The sequence below is a fragment of the Nomascus leucogenys genome, chromosome 5, assembly GCF_006542625.1.
Source record: "Nomascus leucogenys isolate Asia chromosome 5, Asia_NLE_v1, whole genome shotgun sequence".
In the NCBI taxonomy this organism is placed as follows: Eukaryota; Metazoa; Chordata; class Mammalia; order Primates; family Hylobatidae; genus Nomascus; species Nomascus leucogenys.
In genome coordinates this window covers 67,798,638-67,821,945 of record NC_044385.1, presented here as the reverse complement: position 1 = coordinate 67,821,945, position 23,308 = coordinate 67,798,638, and the positions used below count along the sequence as shown (strand labels likewise).

Genomic DNA, 23,308 nt, shown 5'->3' with positions numbered 1-23,308 from the left:
ATGTGCTTTAAAAAAAATCTATATGCAGTTATTTAGGATAAAACAGCATAAGATTTTATATAAACTATGTGAACAATATGATGTTGAATGATTGGATCTTCTTACATAGTCACTCATTTGACAAGTGTTCATTGCCCTGGACATTGAGAGCACCAGGACACTGCCAGGTTGGCTCTGAGCTTCAGGGTAAGGCAATAGTTGGCTAAGGGCCAAAATGGATGATTCAGAGGTGAGAGTAATGGGAGATGGTGCCTATCCTAAGACTTGAGAATGAGTATGGTTCAGTGATTCACTCACTTCTTAAGTTCTCAATGCACACCATTAGAGAGAGAAAACTAAGATACATCTTCTGCCCTCAAAGAAGGGACTCACAGTCAACTAAATTTCCTAAGTTCTGTAGAGAATTTGGCACACAATGCTATGAGACGAAATGAGGAAAGCTTTCATGGAGAATGTAATGTTTGAATTTACTCTTGAAAGATGCTAAGGAATTTCCCATGTGCTTAAGGAGTCAGGGCATGTCCAACAGAGGAAGCAGTATGCACAAGTGCACAGAGGTATAGGAGAGTGCAGTGAGTTCAGAGAAGGACAGAGTATTTGTTATGGCTGAGAAAAGCACACCCTGGTGGGAGACAGTGGCAAGAGGCTGCCAGAGTCATAGGCACCAGATCCTGAATAGCCCTGGATGCCACAAGAACATGCAGACAACATCGAGTCCTACCCTGTGGGCAGAAAGAAGATTCGCAGTGCTACAAAGGGATATAAGAATACATTTTTAATTGAAGGTATCAGATTCCTCCTCTGGTATTAGTTGATGTCTTAGTTGGTATTTGTTGGGGACTATGCTATAGTTGCTTTTACAAGCACTATCACATTTAATCCTCAGATCAGTGCTTTAGATAAATGGTATCATGTTGATACAATCAGCCAAAAGATGAAAAGTCAGGTCCACTGCTCTGACTTCTCACAATCACACACAAATGAAGCCTGGGTTAGAATTAGAGTTAGCATCAAGGAATGGCTCTTCCACTAATCACCACAACAGTGAGACCAGTATCAGAAAACAGTGTCCAGTTTTGCTTTCAGCTTTCAAAGAGGAATGAAAGAAAACTCTGAAGGTCTCAGGTAAAAGCAACAAGTAAGATTAAATGCATGGAAAACAAAGTAGCACCCATTTTTAAAAAATCCTTAAGGGGGTTGGAGTCAATAACTTACTAAATATCCTCAACGAGAGTAATTATTTCAGGGGAGTTTTTATTCTCTTCCTCTCTGGAGATCTAAAAAGAGAAAATAGGCTTAACTAACACCAAGAAAGAGTTTTAAGATATAGGAAAGAAGATAAAAGCAATTTAATCCTTGAATAAGTAGCTAAAATAGATGTAGAACTTCCGTCTTTAGAAATCTTTACAAACAATACCAGCATTATAATAATAGCAAGCATTTACTGAGAATTTACCATGCACCAGGCATTCTACTAGGTGCTTCACATCGTCATCACCACCAAGATCACCTCCATCATTATTGTCATTCTCTGCAGCCAGACAGCCTGGGTTCTGTAAAATGGGAATGACAGATACTAGTGTGTTAGTGAAGAACTCAGATGATATGCGTAAACAATGCCTAGCATGCAGCATTCTCTACAGAAGGATTCACTTCATCATTACCTTCGTTGTACTTGCTAAGATTTATCAGCCTGGATTACAGGCCAGGTACCCAGTCAGGTACTTTACATTCATTGTGCGATTTAACCTCTACAGAAACCAGTATGTATAATTTTCTACATTTGATAGATGAGGAAACATACATTATGTCAATTCTCATAATCCTGTGAAATACTGGTTCCATTTCTGCCATCTTTTGCCCCCACTTTATAAATGAGAGACCGGAAGATTAGAAAGATGGTGTAACCTGTCCTGGGCTGTATGGCTAGCGAGGCAGGTGCGGCCCAAAGCTCAGTTCATTATTGTTTGTTAGGGTCTCTGTTCTCTTCTTCCAACTCAACAATTCCATAAAAAGTATATTCTTACATATACTCATAAAACATTTTGCATCATTATCCAAATGCCAACACAGCATTTTTCAAGTGTTTTCCTTATTGAATCTATTTTTAATCCATAGGGGAGTTATTCTCAGGTGGGCCTTCTAGTCCTCCATTTAGGAAGATAGGGCTAGTTTAAAACATAGCTACTGATCAAGCATGGACACGGCCTTGTGTAGAATATGGAACTTTAGATTGAAAACAAAGCAAGGAACCTTTGATTTGGTCCCATTTTGCCATCTTCTGCCAGTCCTGTGTGGCTCCGATTGACTAATATCTTCCAGCTGTTTCGAGGTTGCTATGTAATCCAAGTAACCATGGGTGTTTCCTTGGTGAACGGCACAAAGTTTGGCCAGGAACTAGCAAATCATCACTTGAGATTACTTTCCAAAGCACAGCCTCAGGCCCACTCATTGATTCCAGGTGGGATTTGAGGAGCAGGAAATGCTGTTGCCACCCATGTTAATGTCTGCTTTAGCATGTGCCTATGTTGCAGTACATGTCTTTCCTTCAATTAAGATAGCTATCACCAGTGACTTTCCTTGGCTTCTTTGAGTTATTGAACCTTTTCCCTTTTGTGAATCGATTGCATGAATCTTCTCATCAGTCCATAAATACTTCAATTATACTTGGTTCAGAATCTCAATCTCTTATTGCAGCATGCATGCTCTAACAAAAGAAAACATCCATTCATACAAAAAACCACTTGATTTTAATCATATCTTCTCTCCAATGTTTTTCTGATCTATAATCATAATTTCATTCTCAGGCTAAACTAAATTAACCTTCCTATGATTGCTTTGGCTAGCATGATATCTCCATGAACAAACAATTATGTTCCTTTTTTCCCCTGTGGTGTTTCAAAATAAGCTTTTGTTCAGATAAATAGTGCTTTGAACACTGATTGTGTAGCACGCACTATGCTTGGCACTGAGGGCACAGAGATTGATAAGATAGTGTCCCTGTACTAAGAAAATTCTGGGCTTGAGGGGCAGAGAAGGCAGACACCTAAAGAGCTCATTCCATTTAATATGGTAAGTACCTAGGTAGAGGGAGCTCAGAAGAAAAGGATTCAAGGATAGATTTTGAAGGTAAGGGTACATGAGCTGAGTCTTGAGAGACACACAAGTATTAACCAGACAGAGAAGGGTGGAAACGATGCCCCAGAAGAGGTCACAGCACAGACAGATGCATGACACTGTGTGGTCTCAGGCATGAGCTGAGAGCTGGTTCTATCTTCTTTAGGAAGTTTTGTAGCCATGGAGGAGAAAGTTTCAGAGACAAGAGAGGTGGAAGCCAGGAGATTAAATCATAAAACAGTATCAGTTATTCAGGTGAGAAGTGATAGGCACCTGAACCAGCGTAATTGAAATGAAAATGGAAAGAATGAGACAAATTCAAGAAGCAGTTTGGAGGTAGGGCAAAAAGACAAGTGACACTGAATGTGAGGGAAGGGAAATGGGAGGTTTTCAAGCCCTGGAGGACAGAAATAGGGGACACAGGAAGAGGACAGACTTGTGAAGAAAGCAGATGTTTGCTTTGGATGTTATATGTTTTCTCACTATTGGGACACCTATGTAAAAATATCAAGCATGATGTTTAAAGTTTTCAAAACCTGAATTTGGAGTTCAGGAGCAAGGTGAGGACTAGATAGGGATTCATGTGTATATGGCTATCTATATATGTATTTTTGTGGTCATCTGAATAGAGGGACAGCCCAAGCCAACGGAAGATGTGTCAACTAAGGCAAGAGTGTAGAGTAAAGAGAGGGGAAGGGTGAGAACAGCCGTGTCAAGGAACGTCTACATGTCACAGGAGAGCAGCAAAGTGCCAGTTACTCTTTCTTAGCACATCATGAATGGCTCGTCACTCAAGACATGGTGTCAGTGGCCATGAGAGGACAACTTCATCCAGGTGCAGCCTAGAAATATAGTCCTGACTTCTGGGCTGCATGACTATGGGCATCTCTAACTCAGTCTTTGCCAGGTGACCATTAAAATTATTTAAGTAGTCAAAAGCTTTACACATTGAAAACCCCACGTGTCAGGAGAAATTAATGAAAAGCACTAGTGACATGCAAACAGCTTTGAAGAATTTTTGCTAAATATACTTTGATGGGACCCCTCTCAAAGACAACTTGAAAACCTTCCTGAGAAATAGCATTATTCATGAGTAACTGCATGAGAGCTAACAGAATGTCACTAAATCCCTTGATTAGAAAGGCAGAGAAAAGAAGAAAGAGCCCTAGAGCTGGTGAGAAGCAGATCACTTGACCTCCATTTTGTTACTGCCATGCAAAAGCGTTTGAAAGCAGCAGCGCTATGGAGGCATGGTTGTGGGAGAGATCCAGGTTTCACGCAGCGGCTACAAGCAGGAAGCTGAAAGGGGAATAGCCCTGGGAAAAAGGCCAGACCAGCCCCAACTTACACTTGGCTTGAAGACTAAATCACAAAGGAGCCAAATGCCCAAAGTTGGCCCCATTGCAGTGCCTTTTCCAAACAAAATAAGAAATGATGTGGTGATGAAGTTCTCATGCTGGGACTGTCCACAGTTTCAATTCCTTCCCTGCTGAATTCTTGAGCTGGCATTGTAGATTTAGTTCAACCAGTTTAAAATCTCTCAAGGAGAATTCTAGTAGAAACTAAGTGGAAAGTGAATGCAACCAGGGAGCATCTGTCCAATCTGTTCCTGAACAGTTTTGTATCTCATCATTCGAGAATAAGGACACAGAAAACATAAAATAACATGGGATGTATGAAAAGGTTGTGTACTGAGGTGGAATAACAAGCATTTAAGATATAGAAGATGCTGCTGGGATAGAATATTCTTCAGAAAACATAAAATTTTTAGAAAACATCTGCTTTGTGTTCTCACAATTCAAAGAAATTTGAAGTATGTGAAATAAGACATAAATTGAAAAGTATCTGGCTAAGAAGCAAGCAGAAATAATAAGGGAATTGAATGCAATAAGGAAAGATGAGAAAACTAAAAGTGCACTGCCAAAGCCCAAATCTACATGAAAAGTAGAAAGAACAGACTCCATCCAGTCTTAAGTCTAAGTAGTAATGTGAACAAAAAACTTGAAAAGTTATTCCAGAGGAAATAAAGGGGTAAAAACCATAAGAAAGCTAATTAGTAAAAACAAAGTAGAGAGCTGATGTACAGAGCCCTGAGTCATCCCAACAAATAGAACAGTACATGAAACATGGTAAGTGCTTAGTAAACATATGCTGAATGAACAAATCATATCCCCATAGAGGAGGCCACTGAAAAATATTCATAAACAGTAACCAAAGTAGTAATAAAACCGTACCCAGCTGAAGAAAGGCCTAAGTCTATGGATCAAAAGGACTTTACTAAGTACCATGCAAAATTAACAAAGAGAGAAGCACTCAACACAGCTTCATGGAATTTTAACATTTCAAAAATTTAAAAAAAAATCCTAAAAGCAGAGAAGCAGATGAAAAACAAGCTATTGTCAGAGAAAGAAAAATTAATTTTACATTAGTTGTCCCCTAAAACCTTGAATGCCACAGGATAGTGGAACAAGGTCTGCAGGATTTTGAAGGGACAATTCTTGTGACCCAAGAATTCTGTGCATAGCCAAAGTACAAAAGTGACAGATATTTGCAGATATTCAGAGGCTTAAAATGTCTCTTAAGCACCCTTTTAAAAGATAACTTTGAAATAAATATGTGTATTTGTATAAATACTCTAGTCAATTAAAAGAGGAATCAAAATTCCTTAAGAATGGGGACCTTGTGATATAAAAGGACCAGCAATGAGCATTAGAAGCAGTTCAACACAAAATCAGGTCTAAATAATTGTGGTAAATATATTTTTTAAAAACTCAAATATCAAGAATCATTCTTTTTAAAGGTATACAATATTAAAAATTATGAATTTAATAATAAACAGGGCCTAAATTCTCATATTATTTTAAAATTAAACAAAAATCAAGAAGATTTTTGATTCTGTTGGTTTTTGGTTAGTTAAATTGGTATAGAGAAGGAACAGAAGAAAGTAAAAGTGTAACAATTTATGTTACATATGGGAGAGGCAAATACACTCATTCCTGAAAATCATGAGAAATATAAGTTCAATCATGCTTTTTAAAGACTTAAAGTTAACCATGCTGGTTCTTTCTAATATAGTTCTTACAAATGACAACATATTTTATAAGTATTCCTCTGATTGCTATGTGAAGAGGGAACTGTACAGGAAAAACAACTTTGGAAAACTGTTTAAAACGGAAGGAAGGAGACCATTCAGGAGGCTGCTGCAGTGCTCTAGGGGAGAGAAAATGAGGACAGGACTAAGGCTAGGCATGGAGATGGTAAGAGACGGTCAGATACTGCCAGGAGTTGAGAGGATTTGCCCATGGATTGGGTGTGGATATAAGGGAGTCAAAGATGACTCCTCAGTGTGGGGCCTGAACAACTGGAAGAGTGGGTTTGCCTCTTGCCTTTCACTGAGATGGGGGAGGACTTAGAGAGAACAGGTTTTCTAGGGTGGAATCCAGGGTTGAGTTTTAAACTTGTGAAGTATAAGATGCCTGTTATGTTTGCACACCGAGATGTTCCCAGCTCCTTTTAATTACAAAATATTTAATTCTTGAAGGAAAGACCTGAAATAATTTTAGTTCATAAAAAGTGACTATAGATAGTATAGTGTTACTCAACATAATGATTTAGTTCCACATCAGCATCCAAGAATATAAACTCTTCTAATGAGAATCACCATAGATGATTCACCATTTTCCTTTGCAATGAGATATTACTTCAAGAAACATGAATCCCTTGGAATAAGGTACATATCTCCTCTTCTCTTTCACTATTTAGAGCACCTAGGAACCTAAGCAGATATTTAGTAAAATATTTTTAATGGCTATACCAATATGTTGAGAACCACAAAATAAAATTTTGTGTTTCCACTGATTAATAATGTATGTTATAAATTCAATATGAAAGTTTTCCTTAATCCAATAATTATTTGTTTGAGTCATACACATTTGTAGCATAAAAATATATGTTGGTTGAGCATGAAGAGATGTTAAAATAATGGGAGCTAATGTTTAATAAGAGAATCGCTGTTCACAGGTACCCTCTAACATCATTTACAGTTATTCATTCACCTAACAAATATTTCTTGATGATCTTGTAGGCTTTATTCTGTAGAATGTATACACTCTCTCTCTATAAAAATTGCTACTTAAGTCTTTTTATTCTCTTCATTAAACAAATTCTGAAGGACTAATATAAAATTGGCTTGATTGTAGAGTTTGTAGGTAAAAAAAAGTCTTGATTAATCATAACCCAAATAAGTAAAGACATAAGATTAATCAGAATGATTTCAGTGCTGAAATCATAAGACAAAGTGTCACAAACCACAAGATGATTGGTTTTTGTCAAGTTTATTTATTGTGTCTTTAGTGCTACAGGTGTGTGTGTGTGTGTGTGTGTGTGTGTGTGTGTGTGTACTTTCTGGTTAAGCAAGTATTTCCTGGAAAATGAATTAACCAGAATACATCATTCTCTGAGCATTTCAGTGAGTCTAAGTATTCTTTGTGTGAAAGTAATAAAATTATATTTCTTTTTCAGAAAGTCTGTAACATAGACTTTTTACTAATGCAACCTCACTTTATATATAATGAACTCTCATTAGTGTAAATTTATGTATAATACAAAACAGATGGACATATTTCAAGGGATACTTTACTTCATGCAATAGGAATATATAACAAAGAACATGTTTGGCCTTTTATTATAAAAAAAAAAAGCATATATTTAAATGCAGTAGGAACTCACTATTTCAAGAAGTATTTCACTAAGTATCATAAAATACAGAAGCCCTTATATACACAGTCCAAAACAGTAAATATTTTTATTCAGCCTTCAGTAACTTTCTAAAGAGCTCCCCCTCCAGCCCATTGCCCCCAAGAGCATTCATTCTGACAGGCCTTTTCCTGTTTTAAGTTTCCAAGTATTTGTGGGCTGGCTAGAGGATAGAAAATCAAATTTCTACCCATATTTATCTGCAAGTTACATACTTGAAAACTAATGAACAGTGCTACTATTATAAAAATGTCTTTGTGCCTAATAGTTTTGACTCAAAAGGCTGATACATATGTTTACCTCTCAAGAACAAAAACTACTGGTTCACATTCCTAAAAATATCGATGATAAGCAGTACCAAAAGTAATTCATTTATCTGCAAATAAAAATAAAATGAAGGAGTATACTATACACCAAAAGAATGGCTAAAAAAAATTTTTTAAGCTGTCAGTATCAAGTGTTGGTGAGGACAGAAGCAAATGAAACCCTTATACTCTGCTCACAGGAATGTAAATTGGGAAAACCACTTTGGAAAACTGTTCATCAGTATACACTAAAGCTGAACATATCCATACTCTGTGACCCAGCCTTTCCATACAATGAAATATGCACATACCTGCTCCAAAAGACATGTTCAGTTATGGTGGCATTATTCTTAATAGCCCCAAACTGAAATCAACAGAACTGTAGAATGAGTAAATTGTGACAAAGTCATACAATGGAATACCATTGCAGCACAAAAGAGAATAAAATCCTGCTACACACAACATGGGTAACTCACAGAGATAATGTTGAACCACACAAGCCAGAAACGAAAGAGTATATATTGTATGATTTCATATTTATAAAGTTCAGAAACAGGCAAACTTAACTTATAGTAACAGAGGTCAGTATAGGGGTTGGTTACCTTTGGCAGGGAGAAGGTAACGTCCAGAACAGGGCACTGGGAGGCTTAGGTGGTGTGGATGATTAAGATTGTGTGTTTACTTTGTAAAAGTACATTCTTAAGATTTGTATACTTTATTACAAGTACTTAAACTTGAAAAGTTAACCCCCAAAAAAGAAGAAAAAGGTAGCAGATTTATTGGAAAAGGTGTATCCCTCTCCCTTACTCTCACTGCAAATTTTACCAAGTCCTTTTCTTTTATTGGCATAAGTAATGGAAACAGTCTTCAAGCTAGAGAGTACCTTAAGGGCAGATAATCATTATGGGAAAAGAAGCAATATCAGCACAAGAAAATTAAGACCTAAAATCCCTGGATTCTTGCATGATGATGAACAAAACTGAGAGTTATATGTTTTGCTTAATTGCATTATGTATCACAGAAAATTCAACAGCTTTCCTTGAATTTTTTGACAGGGCCTAATAGTCCTTCAAGGTACTTGAATCAGTCTTCTCAACTTCTTCTAGTTTTAAGCATTCTGTGATCTATTTCATGAAATGTAACAGTTTCTCCCTCTTTAATTGCATAGCCTGGGACATGCAGTCCTCTAGGAATTTGTCTTCCCAACAAAATTACACCCAAATTCTTCCCCTTGGGGGAATCTTGCCTTTGTAAATCTTATTGGAAGTGTAGTCATTTCTGCAGCAAAGAATCTTGCTTCACTTATAGTGTATTTGCATCCTAATGCTCCATTTCCTTGCTCATTATTCTAATTTTCTATATAGTGTAATGTTTTTGAATTGTTTAAGATAATAGTTAGGAATTTTAACTGAAGTTAAAAACAAACCCGAGCTATCAATGGAAATAATTCCGTGAGCTGATGCCTGCTATGCTCCGCCAACGTCAGCTGTGTGTCCTCCAGCTACAGCAACCAGGTCACAATTAGTCCCTCTACCCGTCATCTTGACAACTTTTTTTTGCCATCAACTATAAGATATATTCTGGTTTTAGAAACACCAAAATAAAGAGGACAGTGGAATTATTAGTTAGAATTTTAGCATTTTTTATTTTCTCTATGGTAAGATGGTGGGGTTTAAATTTATTTTTACTACGGTTGTGACCTGCATTAGAAAGCACAAAAATTAGCTCACATCCATAGTCCCAGCACTTTAGGAGGCTGAGGTGGGAGGATCACCTGAGGCCAGGAGTTTGAGACCAACCTGGGCAATATAGCAAGATCCCCAACTCCACAAAAATTTAAAAATAAAAAATTAACCAGGTGTAGTGGTACATGCCTGTAGTCTCAGCTACTTAGGAGGCTGAGGTGGTAAGATCACTAGAGCCCAGGAGTTCAAGGGTTCAGTGAGCTATGATCATACCACTGCACTCCAGCCTGGGTGTCAGAGACCTTGTCTCAAAAAAAAAACAAAAATTACAAAAATGACAATCTGTAGCCACTGCAGTGGCTGTTTACATGGCAAAAGCATCACTGGTTAATAAAACCATGTAGCAGCTAATGGGATTGGGTAGGGAGTCCTTGGGGTCATTGCCTTGTCAATGTATTTATGAAAACTTGGAAAATCAATGCTTCATGATGACAGTGGCATGGCCGATAAGTAACATGTTATACAATTTCATTCCAGTTCTAATCCCACATTTCTCTTAAACCCAGCTCAAGAATCCAAGTTCCATGTCACTTTAATGGCTGCTAACCACTGCCACCATGTTCTCTTTTACTTTCTTCAGTGCTGGTTTTCCCAGTCTAGACTAGTCTGTGAGAGTCTGTCCTCATCTATGAAAGCCATTAGAATCCAGTGCTCTGCAGCTTGGTACCTCCAAGAGTTGTAGGATATGAAGACTGAAGGTACATAGATGGTCATCCACAATAGCATTTCCCAGGATAAATTATCCAGGAAGCCTGAGGATTGTCCACACTGGAGAACAGAAATGTTAGGAAAGAAGAGATAAGAGCTAAGTCCCAATCACTGGTGCAGGGAGGGGGCCTGAAAAGGACTGTGCTGTGTGGTCAAGGTTGTCTGTCTGATTCATAGATAGACCAGTAGGAAGAGATTCTAGAAGACTGTGCACATTCTTTCCTCTTGCCACCCGTAGCTGGGTATCTGATGAAGTTTTACATGATAGCCATGCTCCAGAGTGACTCATTTTCCTGAGAGATCATGGGATTCTTGCCAAGAACATAATCTGGAAAGAACATTCTCCCAAGGGTCACATACATGGTAGTTCTTAGAATTAACTGCCCACCAAAATTAATAATCTATATGCTGGTGACATTTGCATTAATATATTGGTATTCCAAAATGGTAATTTTGCCCCTGTTTCCAGCAAGGGTATCAGGAACAAGAAAACAATACATACTATAATACCCAGAGTTATATTGTGTGGTGCTTCTTTGTGTAATGGCTGACCTGGCCCTAAAACAGACACCAGCTGCCTGAGGCTTAGTGGCTTTGTATTTCCAATGACAGTGCTATCACATAGCCACCTCCCATGAAACACTGATGGAAGCATGCTTAACTTAAAGTGGACTAAGTTGTCCATATGTGTTTCATCCCCTGCAGTAAATAATAGTACCAGCTAACATGGCTCACCAGGCTCTTTCTTAGCTGATTCCACGTAAGATTTTATTAATTTTACAAGAGCTTACTAAAGTAGAGACTAGTGTTATCTTCATTTTAGAGATGAAGAAACAGAGATGCAGACAGATTAAGTAATTTGCCTCAGATCAGATATTGAACAGTGGTGAAAGAACAGTTGGAACCAGGCTGATGCTGGAACACATAATCTTAACTACTACTTTAGTTTGCATGCATAAAAACATCTTAGCTATTCTTCCCACTCATTAATGTAAATATAGTAGTTGGCTGTAATAAGCATATGCCTTGATTGGGATACTATAATTCTTTATCATTTTACTGCCATAAAATTAGTCTATCTGGCATAATTGTAAGTTATTGTAGCAAAGTATTATGTGAAAAAACTTTTAGAAAAGTAATCCAGAAGATTTCTGAAAATAGATAACCAGAAAGACTTGTGGGGTACAAAATGTTCACATACTATTGTTTTCAGCTATTTCCATTTGCACTCTAAGTCCCAGAGAACTTGAGTAACAAACTCTTTTCCAAAAGGTAGAATTCTAAAGGTCACATTTTCTCTGGGCTTACAGACAAGCTGATTATTTTAACTAATAAACTTTTGAGAAGCACTGTGACAGAAAATCTGTAAGAAATGCACTCCCATTATTATACTTCCAGATATTGGACATCTCTCCAGGGACTCATTTGCATACCATCTTTCATTCATTTTATTGTTCCATATGTTGAAAGAATTAAAACAGACAAAGGGCATTTATTTGTCAGCAGAGCAGAAACCACTTCATTTATATGACTGTGTTCATGCAGAACCATCACTTACTGAAAAGATCCCAGGTGTGTTTCCTGTTATTCATGCACAAAGAAGTATGTCAGAGACCCTGCAGAACTAATTAAGGCTTTGTGTGTGTATGTGTGTCTTTTGTAGGCTAAAGGTAAAGAAAGACAATGGCTAAGACATCAAGCTACTGGGGAACTAGATGATGCCAAGATCATCGATGGGCTGACTGGAGAAAAAGCCATCTACAAACGTCGGGGTGAGCTGGAGCCGCAAGTAAGTCATGGTGAACTGCTAGCCTCAGCTCTGCATAGTCTAGCCCTCTTTACAGAAACTTGCTTTCTTGAGTTGTGTCAAAATATCACAAATCCTGAATATGGCAACCAAGGAAAGCATTATGTTAAAAAAAAAAAAAAAGAAGAAGAAGAAGAAAAACTCCGTAAATATTATACTATTTATTATTCAACTCAAGGTCCCAGCAAGAAACATAAGGCATGCTCAAATTAGGTAATTTAAGAAACAGTCAGTACAAAGACTATTTACAAAAATAAAGGTGGGGTTTAGGAAAATAAAAAATAAACAGTGCAGTAACCCAGGGATAGCAACAGCAGGCATCTAACTCACCCTGAGGCCTAAAAGGGCAGAATGAGAGAGCAGTTCCTGGAACCTGGAGAAGGCGGTTGATGGAGTGGTGGCCTTCAGCAGAAGGGGAGCCAACCCATGGGCAACAGCAGAGAGGGGGCCAAGAGAATAAATACTCCACCCTCACCCCCTGACTTCCACCAGTGCCTCCCATGAGCAGAACCCACTGGAAGCCAGCAGCCAAGAGGCCAGCTGATGTGGTTGTAGGGGCCAAGGGAAAACTTCCCCTTCACCCTCTGAAGGTTCTCGAAAATCACCTCACAAAAGTCACATTAATAGGAGAAGAGGCATACAAATGTATTAATGTGCACCGGGGTGAAACCAAGGGTGAGTCCCCCTCCGTACAGTGAGGTACAGATGCTTATGTACCCTTCTTCTTAAGGGAAAAGGAGATGGAGAAGTGTAGATGATTTTACGGGGGTAGTAAATGGTTTTAGGGCAATTCAGTGGGCTTGAAGAACACACAGTGGCCTGGGACGTAGTCTGTTGGGCCCACAGAGCAATGGTTTGTGACCAAAGTCTGTCCAGATGTGTTGACAGACTTCAGCCTTTCTTCCTGTGATATGAGTTCAGTTGATGAAAACTCAGGGAAGGGCCCAGAGTAATGGTTTTCTTCTTTGGAGCTCTGAACTTTAGACGTTGAAGAAACTTCAGAGAACAAATTATTTGGTGCTTTGTGGGGAGAGGGAGGAAGGTCAGTGAGACCTTGATGCTGCTTCTTCAGTTCAGCATGTCCAAGCACCATATTTAGAGGGTATCGATTTCTGAGCCCCAACACGGATTGTCCATACAGATCAACTCCCAGGACGCAGAGCAGGTGCCCTGGTGGGGAAACTGAAGACACCTGGTGTTTCTGTTAAGCCTACAGAAACCTTCAAGTGAAAACAATAAAACAACCTTGGTGATTTTCTACTGTTCTCTTACTTTAAAGATCAGTGTCCATCATATAACTGAAAAAAATATATAGAAAATAAGAATGTCTCCCTTAAGTAACTATAATTGTAGTATGTAAAGTTTTAGACAGCCATAAATTTAAAATATTTGCAATGTAATAGCAAAACAAAATGGTGACAGGACGAAATATTGAGTCTCTTGGTGAGCTCTGTGATCTGTATTCCTGAGTAACCAGAATTGCTGAGTTGCCACTGAGAGCTGGGGGTGCAGTGACTCGTAGGGAGAAGGGAGAGTCACTCCTTTTAAATATTTATTTAGAGAGGATCTGGTGGTGATTTCGGGAGTTATTTCTGTGTCATTGGTATGAGTCAACAACTGCATTCTTTACTGAATCATTGTGGTCAACAAATGTGTTTGGATACATCTGAAATTGTGAGTAGTCATGGAAGCATGTGTATAAGTGTTCTTAATTTGGGCAGACTCAACAAGTTTTTAAGAAATATGTTGAATTTGCCTCAAACCATTACTCTCAATACCCCCCGTGTTTACTTGAAATTACTAACTCTGCTCATTATTTTTTATATTTAATAACAGCAAATTTTTAGTAACAGAATAATCTGGAATTTTTCTTTTTTTTTTTTTTCTAGAGACAGGGACTTGCTCTGTTGCCCAGGCTTTAGTGCAGTGGCACAATCATAGCTCCCTACAGCCTCAAACTAGTGGGCTCAAGTGGCCCTCTCAGCTTACCCAGCTGAGTAGCTGGGAATATAGGCACATAGCACCCCCCTAGCTGATTTGTGTATTTTTTTGTAGAGATGAGTTCTTGCTGTGTTGCCCAGGCTGGTATTGAACCCCTGGCCTCAAGCAATTCTCCCACCTTGGCCTCCCAAAGCACGGGGATTACAGGCATGAGCCCCTGCACGCAGCCTTCTTCTTTTTTCTTGTCAGCAAAACTAACAAACTTTTTTTTAAAATCTGCAAATTGGCAGTCATGGGTCTAAAATCAAACTTAATCTTGTAATCTTAACTGACAGTTGTTTCTAGATAGCAATCTGATACCACTTTTATGCTTTCAAACTGCCAAGAAAAGAAAAGCACTAATTCAATAACGTGGAAGGAAGAAAAGATGTGCAGCTTAGCAAACACAAAAGTCGTTTTTAAAATCTTTATTTGCCAGACCCCCATCACATAACTTCGTTTTAGGAATCTGACATTACTTGTGGCCTATGTGGAGAATAATTTTCAGGTCACTATCTGACATGTACAAGTAAAATTGATATGGGCTTCTCTCCAAAATAACACAAACTCTTGCTAGAGTTACTGACTCTGAGGCATGAAGTGAAAATGACATGTCATTCCAGATTATTATTTTTAAGTCATCATATTATTTTTAAGGCATCAGCTTCGGTAAGTCAACTTTACTAGAGTGAGCTTTGAAGGGACTATATTCCAAAGGAAAATATTTTCCATGTGGCCCCAACCATTAGCACAAGTCTGAAATTCTGTTTACTGCAATACAACCCATAGATGCCTTGCTACCTGCTAGGACAGCCTTGTGCAGGGCTGAGCCTATGGCTGGTCTGCCCATCTTGGGGCTGGCACGCTGGGGCTTCTAGGAGATCCCCAAGACAGCCACCAGGGGAAGTTTGCCAGTTCACAAACGGCTTTTCTGTTATTCCTTCCCTCAGCTTGGCAGCCCACAACAGAAACCCAAGCGTCTGCGCCTGGTGGTGGATGTGTCTGGTAGCATGTACCGTTTCAACAGTATGGATGGCCGGCTCGAGCGCACAATGGAGGCTGTGTGTATGGTCATGGAAGCCTTCGAGAACTATGAGGAGAAGTTCAAGGTAATGACATGAACTAAGGATAATGAGAGGCATCACTGACCACGATGATGGATAGGTGGATTCAAACTCCATCGAGAGTGAATGAAAATCTTCATCCTCTCACTGGTTCATTCATCAGTGCAGAGAAAGTGAAGCTTTTGTTTTATTTGCAGTAGTAATTGTAAAATAACACCATAATTTAAAAGTCTGATTACTACAGAAGAAATGCTGCAGCCATGATGTTAGAAAAAAATGAGCTGCTTAGAAGCCAAAGTCTGTTCCCAGACTCCTCAGAGCCTCCCGTCCTTATCCCAGTTCCCCATACACACCCAGTCTTGCCCCATCGCTAGCCAAGCAGCCTTCCAAAGTTTGAGTCCACCCTGAAAGCTTCAGTATCACATTCCGTTTCCACATGGGCAAGGGTTATACAGTCATTGGTGTCTCCCCAGCTAACAATGACGATGATTATCCCAGGAGAAAAGCAGCTTTCCATTTCAGCTGTTTCCATTTTGGTATTCTTAGTTTGCTGCACACCCTCCATTTCAGAAATCTGAGCGTGGAGAAGGGACCCCCAGTGCTGCTGTGTTACTGCTTGATATGAGCCTATTAATCCTCTCTTAATCAGCCACAGAGAGCACCTGCACTTCTGGCCCTTACCAGAGCAAACAACCTTGAATTCAGTCACATGCTATGTAATTATTATCAAAAGTTCTATCATGAGAAATGCTGTATGCACGTGCAGACATGCATGAAGGACACACAGTCCATAGACAGACTAGATTTTATTACAGATCAAACATGTCCTACAGAAATCGGTGATCTTAGCTTGCTATTAGGCTTGACATCCCACATGCACCCCAGGATTGCTTCCCTGAGTTGTGTCTCTGTGTTATGAGGTACACAACAAGAAACAGATTGATGAAACCCATCACTTCATGTACTTTAGGCCTATTATTAAGGATACCGCCCCCCTGAATTTCCCAGAGCCCCTTGTGTGAAGCTCTACATGAGGAATTCCTTTTAGAATTAAGTGGAAGAAGAAGGGCAGCTTCAGCTAATGAATGCTGTGGGTTGCCGGGCTCTGTCCAAGTACAGGATATGAATACAAATAAGACATGGACTTTCACCGTGGGGAGTAGCTTTGTTTCCCTTGAAGAACTGAACTGTGTTTCCCCTTGTGATTAGTGAAAGCCATGGAGCTGCTTAAGATTCCCTCTTGGTTTTAGTTGCCAGGAAGCTCAGAGCCAAAATCAAAGACCAGCTATGACAACTTTGTTATGTCTCATGGCTTGCAGACCGGTGTTCAGCTTTTTCCTTTTCTTCATCCTTGCTCCCTTCAGGTGTAAGTTTTCCTTGATTTTTATTTTTTTTATGCTTTATGGGTTTATAGAAAATGTTTATTTTAAAATATTTTAGGTCCTTTCTAGTATGAGATAGATTATAGTTCTTAAATCACTTGGACCATTGATGACTAAAGAATTGTTAGACATCTATTGTATCAGCACAAATACCCATATCCTATCTAATGTTTTAAAACCTTTGAGTGTTGCCAATATTTGGATCAGTCCCTTCTCCTGTTTTATGGATCTTGAATTTCAGTGTTCCTCGGCTGTCTTTGAGCTATATGGAGGTTTTTTTTTTCTTTTTCTCTTTTTTTTTTTAAGACGGTGTCTCGCTCTGTCGCCCAGGCTGGAGTGCAATGGCGCGATCTCAGTTCACTGCAACCTCTGCCTCCTGGGTTCAAGCGATTCTCCTGCTTCAGCCCCTGAGTAGCTGGGATTACAGGTGCCCGCCACCATGCCTGGCTAATTTTTGTATTTTTAGTAGAAACGGGGTTTCACCATGTTGGTCAGGCTAGTCTCGAATTCCTGACCTCGTGATCTGCCCATCTCAGCCTCCCAAAGTGCTGGGATTACAGGCGCGAGCCACTGCACCTGGCCCTATAGGGAGATTTTAACCCAATGTAGACCATAGCAAATATACTACCATTAAAATGGGCAGATTCATAGTTAGCTTGAATAAGATCTCCTGTTGGAAATAGGATTTCTACATTTTTGAGGGCAGAACTGCTCTGACGTGTGAAACTACCTCTCCCAAGTTTTTAGAAAGAAAATTCATTAGGAATTAACCAACAAATTGGTTGACACAGCTCCCTCCCCAGGACTGGGTAAAGGATGAGACAGGGAAGAAGGTGGCAAAGCTACTAGTGTTCAGGGTGCCATTCCAATGCCTCCAGGGAGGCGTATGATTGTCGCACAGCAGGCTGAGTATTTCATTGCATCTCACGCAGCCGAGTGTGTAGAAAGAACTCCATTTATTCAGTTCTCAGTTATAAAAGTCTATAATATGGAAGAACTATTAATGAAACTAGACTTGTCTCATACCAAAAAGGAACAATATCAAGGAAATGAGCATTTCACAATATGTTGTTTCATTTTTTTTTTATTGACAGTTACAAACCAAACTGTTGCCATATGACCTGCTGGATGTCAGTTAAATTCCGCGAAATTACAACCATTACCTGAGCACTTCCTAAGAGTAGAGCACTCTGCTGCATAGCCCAGTGAGGGAGATAATGAAAACTGCTCATTCTGATAGAAGGTTCAGTGAGCAACTTGTGAGCAGAGCATGCTTCTTCACACATGCCTCTGTGGGTATCATCCCTAAAACAGTGTTTTGCTAATACTCTCTTCAGTTGCCACAGTAGTGTAAAGAATTTCCTCAATCTTTGTCAGCACAACCACAGATACATTGAGAAGACTATAGTAACATCTGACTGAAAAATCCAAGTGAAATTGTAGCAAGACACCAAGATAAAATAAATTTTTCAGGCCTTGAAGACATTTTTTATGCCATTAAATTCTTAACAAGAAGCACGTTAATGGTTTTAGTCCCATCACATTCACTACAATTACATTAGGGCTTTATTTAAGACCATAGAAAGTCTTAAGAAACCAGTGTATTAAAATCTTTCCAACCAAAGGAAGAGACCTTAAAACATCACAAAACAAGCTCTTTGAGCCTCTTTCAGAAAAATTGGTACCTGGGCGAGTGTCTGGAGGGACAAGGTGGACCCAGCAAGCCATATGAGTCCTGTTCCTGCAAACTCCTCATCGTGTCCACAGACTTTAGAACTGGGGTCACCTCGGAGGCCATTTACTCCACCATCCTCATTCCACAGACAGAAAGCCCAGGTCCAGACACAGGTGGATTTTCCCCAAAGTTGGAAGACTAGCAGGAGACAGTAGCATAGAGCCCAGGACTCTTGTTTTCCTTTTTTTTGTTTGGTTTCATTTTTAAACTTTCTCCTTTATTTCCCAACTTTTTAATTTGGTAAATTTTACGCCTACAAAAAAGTTAAAAGAAAAGTAAAACCCATGTGCCCTCACTTAGGTTCACTAATTGTTACCGTTTTTGCCTCACTTGCTTTGTTTCTCTCCAAGTATTTACAGTACTCTCTCTACCCCTGCCCCCAAATCATTTGAAAGTAAATTATAAGCAGCATAATGCTTTACCTCTAAATACTTCATTATGTGTCTCCTAAGAGTAAGGACATTCTCAATACAACTTCAATACCATTATCACGCCTAAGAAAATTATCAGTAATCCCATACTGTCTTATATCCAACTCAAATTCAGTTTTATCAGTTGTCCCAAAAGTATCTTTTATAATTGTCCCCTCTCCCTGCTGTCCACCTAGGATCCAAAGTTCACCCCTTACTTTGCTTCTTTTGGTCTGGAACAGCCACTTCCCCTACCACTGCATTTTTTTGCTTTTCATGACGGCCACTCTCATGACCCTCTCATGAGGGTCCAGGCCAGTTGTCTTGTAGATTCTTTTTGTTGTTGTTTGTTTTTTGTTTTTTTTTTTTGGGACAGAGGCTTGCTGTGTCACCCAGGCTGGAGTGCAGTGGCGTGATCTCGGCTCACTGCAGCCTCCCCCTCCCAGGTTCAAGCGATTCTTCTGCCTCAGCCTCCTGAGTAGCTAGGACTACAGGCGTGTGCCACCATGCCTGGCTAATTTTTGTATTTTTAGTAGAGACAGTGATTCCACTATATTGGCCAGGCTGGTCTCAAACTCCTGACCTCGTGTTGCGCCTGCCTTGGCCTCCCAAAGTGCTGGGATTACAGGCGTGAGCCACCACACCTGGCCCTAGACTGTTTCTTATACTGGATTTTCTGGTTGCTTTCCATGGTGCCATTTAACTTGTCCCAATATCCCCAGTATTTCCAAAACTCCTAACAGGCCTTCTCTCCATATGGGACTTTATCATCTTCCTACCACCCCTGCCAATGTGTCTGAGATTTAAGTACCCACCAGCCAATCTCTGCTGGGGCTCCCCAGGCCAATGTGCAGGGCAGGAAGGAGGTAAGATGGAGCTCCTAAATTCTTTAAGAGTTATTTCTATTTATAATTACAGTTGCCCCTTGCTATCTATGAGGGATTGGATCCAGGATCCCTCTCAGATACTAAAACCTGTGGATGCTGAAATCTTCCAGTTGGCCTTCCTCTCCATGGGTTCCACATCTGCATATGCAAAGGGCTGACTATAGATGTTTGGGGGTATATAGGTGATTGGTGCACACAGCACAAAGTTTAAGAGCTATAAAAGGAGGAAGAGTGAAGAGTAAGCCACTGCCTGCCCCTTCTCAGCTCCCAGCTCCTCTCTCCAGTACAACCACTATTAGTGGAATTATCAGTCTCTTCTCAGAGATATTTGATGCACATACATTCAGTGGCTGTGTACCATGCATTCTGTTCTGTATCGTTATGTTATTATACTTTAGGTTTTAGGGTACATGTGCACAATGTGCAGGTTTGTTACATATGTATCCATGTGCCATGTTGGTGTGCTGCACCCATTAACTCGTCATTTAGCATTAGGTATATCTCCTAATGCTGTCCCTCCCCCCTCCCCCAACCCCACAACAGTCCCCGGAGTGTGATGTTCCCCTTCCTGTGTCCATGAGTTCTCATTGTTCAATTCCCACCTATGAGTGAGAACATGCGGTGTTTGGTTTTTTGTCCTTGCGATAGTTTACTGAGAATGATGTTTTCCAGTTTCAAAGGACATGAACTCATCATTTTTTATGGCTGCATAGTATTCCATGGTGTATATGTGCCACATTTTCTTAATCCAGTCTATCGTTGTTGGACATTTGGGTTGGTTCCAAGTCTTTGCTATTGTGAATAGTGCTGCAATAAACATATGTGTGCATGTGTCTTTATAGCAGCATGATTTATAGTCCTTTGGGTATATACCCAGTAATGGGATGGCTGGGTCAAATGGTATTTCCAGTTCTAGATCCCTGAGGAATCGCCACACTGACTTCCACAATGGTTGAACTAGTTTACAGTCCCACCAACAGTGTAAAAGTATTCCTATTTCTCCACATCCTCTCCAGCACCTGTTGTTTCCTGACTTTTTAATGATGGCCATTCTAACTGGTGTGAGATGGTATATCATTGTGGTTTTGATTTGCATTTCTCTGATGGCCTGTGATGATGAGCATTTTTTCATGTGTTTTTTGGCTGCATAAATGTCTTCTTTTGAGAAGTGTCTGTTCATGTCCTTTGCCCACTTTTTGATGGGGTTGTTTTTTTCTTGTAAATTTGTTTGAGTTCATTGTAGATTCTGGATATTAGCCCTTTGTCAGATGAGTAGGTTGCAAAAATTTTCTCCCATTCTGTAGGTTGCCTGTTCACTCTGATGGTAGTTTCTTTTGCTGTGCAGAAGCTCTTTAGTTTAATTAGATCCCATTTGTCAATTTTGGCTTTTGTTGTCATTGCTTTTGATGTTTTAGACATGAAGTCCTTGCCCACGCCTATGTCCTGAATGGTATTGCCTAGGTTTTCTTGTAGGATTTTAATGGTTTTAGGTCTAACATTTAAGTCTTTAATCCATCTTGAATTAATATTTGTATAAGGTGTAAGGAAGGGATCCAGTTTCAGCTTTCTACATATGGCTAGCCAGTTTTCCCAGCACCATTTATTAAATAGGGAATCCTTTCCCCATTTCTTGTTTTTGTCAGGTTTGTCAAAGATCAGATAGTTGTAGATATGCGGCATCATTTCTGAGGGCTCTGTTCTGTTCCATTGACCTATGTCTCTGTTGTGGTACCAGTACCATGCTGTTTTGGTTACTGTAGACTTGTAGTATAGTTTGAAGTTAGGTAGCGTGATGCCTCCAGCTTTGTTCTTTTGGCTTAGGATTGACTTGGCGATGCGGGCTCTTTTTTGGTTCCATATGAGCTTTAAAGTAGTTTTTTCCAATTCTGTGAAGAAAGTCATTGGTAGCTTGATGGGGATGGCATTGAATCTATAAATTACCTTGGGCAGTATGGCCATTTTCACGATATTGATTCTTCCAACCCATGAGCATGGAATGTTCTTCCATGTTTGTATCCTCTTTTATTTCATTGAGCAGTGGTTTGTAGTTCTCCTTGAAGAGGTCCTTCACATCCCTTGTAAGTTGGATTCCTAGGTATTTTATTCTCTTTGAAGCAATTGCGAATGGGAGTTCACTCATGATTTGGCTCTCTGTTTGTCTGTTATTGGTGTACAAGAATGCTTGTGATTTTTGTACATTGATTTTGTATCCTGAGACTTTGCTGAAGTTGCTAATCAGCTTAAGGAGATTTTGGACTGAGACAATGGAGTTTTCTAGATATACAATCATGTCATCTGCAAACAGGGACAATTTGACTTCCTCTTTTCCTAATTAAATACCCTTTATTTCCTTCTGCCTGATTGCCCTGGCCAGAACTTCCAGCACTATGTTGAATAGGAGTGATGAGAGAGGGCATCCCTGTCTTGTGCCAGTTTTCAAAGGGAATGCTTCCAGTTTTTGCCCATTCAGTATGATATTGGCTGTGGGTTTGTCAGAGATAGCTCTTATTATTTTGAGATACGTCCCATCAATACCTAATTTATTGAGCGTTTTTAGCAAGAAGCGTTGTTGAATTTTGTCAAAGGCCTTTTCTGCATCTATTGAGATAATCATGTGGTTTTTGTCTTTGGTTCTGTTTATATGCTGGATTACATTTATTGATTTGCGTATGTTGAACCAGCCTTGCATCCCAGGGATGAAGCCCACTTGATTATGGTGTATAAGCTTTTTGATGTGCTGCTGGATTCGGTTTGCCAGTATTTTATTGAGGATTTTTGCATCAATGTTCATCAAGGATATTGGTCTGAAATTCTCTTTTTTGGTTGTGTCTCTGCCAGGCTTTGGTATCAGGACGATGCTGGCCTCATAAAATGTATTAGGGAGGATTCCCTGTTTTTCTATTGATTGGAATAGTTTCAGAAGGAATGGTACCAGTTCCTCCTTGTACCTCTGGTAGAATTCGGCTGTGAATCCATCAGGTCCTGGACTCTTTTTGGTTGGTAAGCTATTGATTATTGCCACAACTTCAGAGCCTGTTATTGGTCTATTCAGAGATTCAACTTCTTCCTGGTTTAGTCTTGGGAGGGTGTATTTGTCGAGGAATTTATCCATTTCTTCTAGATTTTCTAGTTTATTTGCATAGAGGTGTTTGTAGTATTCTCTGATGGTAGATTGTATTTCTGTGGGATCGTGGTGATATCCCCTTTTTCATATTTTATTGCATCTGTTTGATTCTTCTCTCTCTTCTTATTAGTCTTGCTAGCGGTCTATCAGTTTTGTTGATCTTTTCAAAAAACGAGCTCCTGGATTCATTAATTTTTGAAGGGTTTTTTGTGTCTCTATTTCCTTCAGTTCTGCTCTGATTTTAGTTATTTCTAGCCTTCTGCTAGCTTTTGAATGTGTTTGCTCTTGC

General features: G+C 39.5%; 1 protein-coding gene across 4 annotated transcripts in view; it reads left to right on the top strand.

The window, feature by feature from the left end:
* Window positions 1-23,308, top strand: part of VWA8 (von Willebrand factor A domain containing 8) — a 424,992-nt gene that overhangs the window by 379,774 nt on the left and 21,910 nt on the right. For 3 of the 4 annotated variants that reach the window (XM_030813328.1, XM_030813329.1, XM_003270024.4), the window contains 2 exons: window positions 12,294-12,419; window positions 15,368-15,526. In XM_030813328.1, coding sequence (XP_030669188.1) covers window positions 12,294-12,419; window positions 15,368-15,526 — 285 coding nt within the window. Of the gene's footprint in view, window positions 1-12,293; window positions 12,420-15,367; window positions 15,527-23,308 lie in introns of those variants that run through there. The other variant, XR_004030158.1, reaches the window with a different exon arrangement.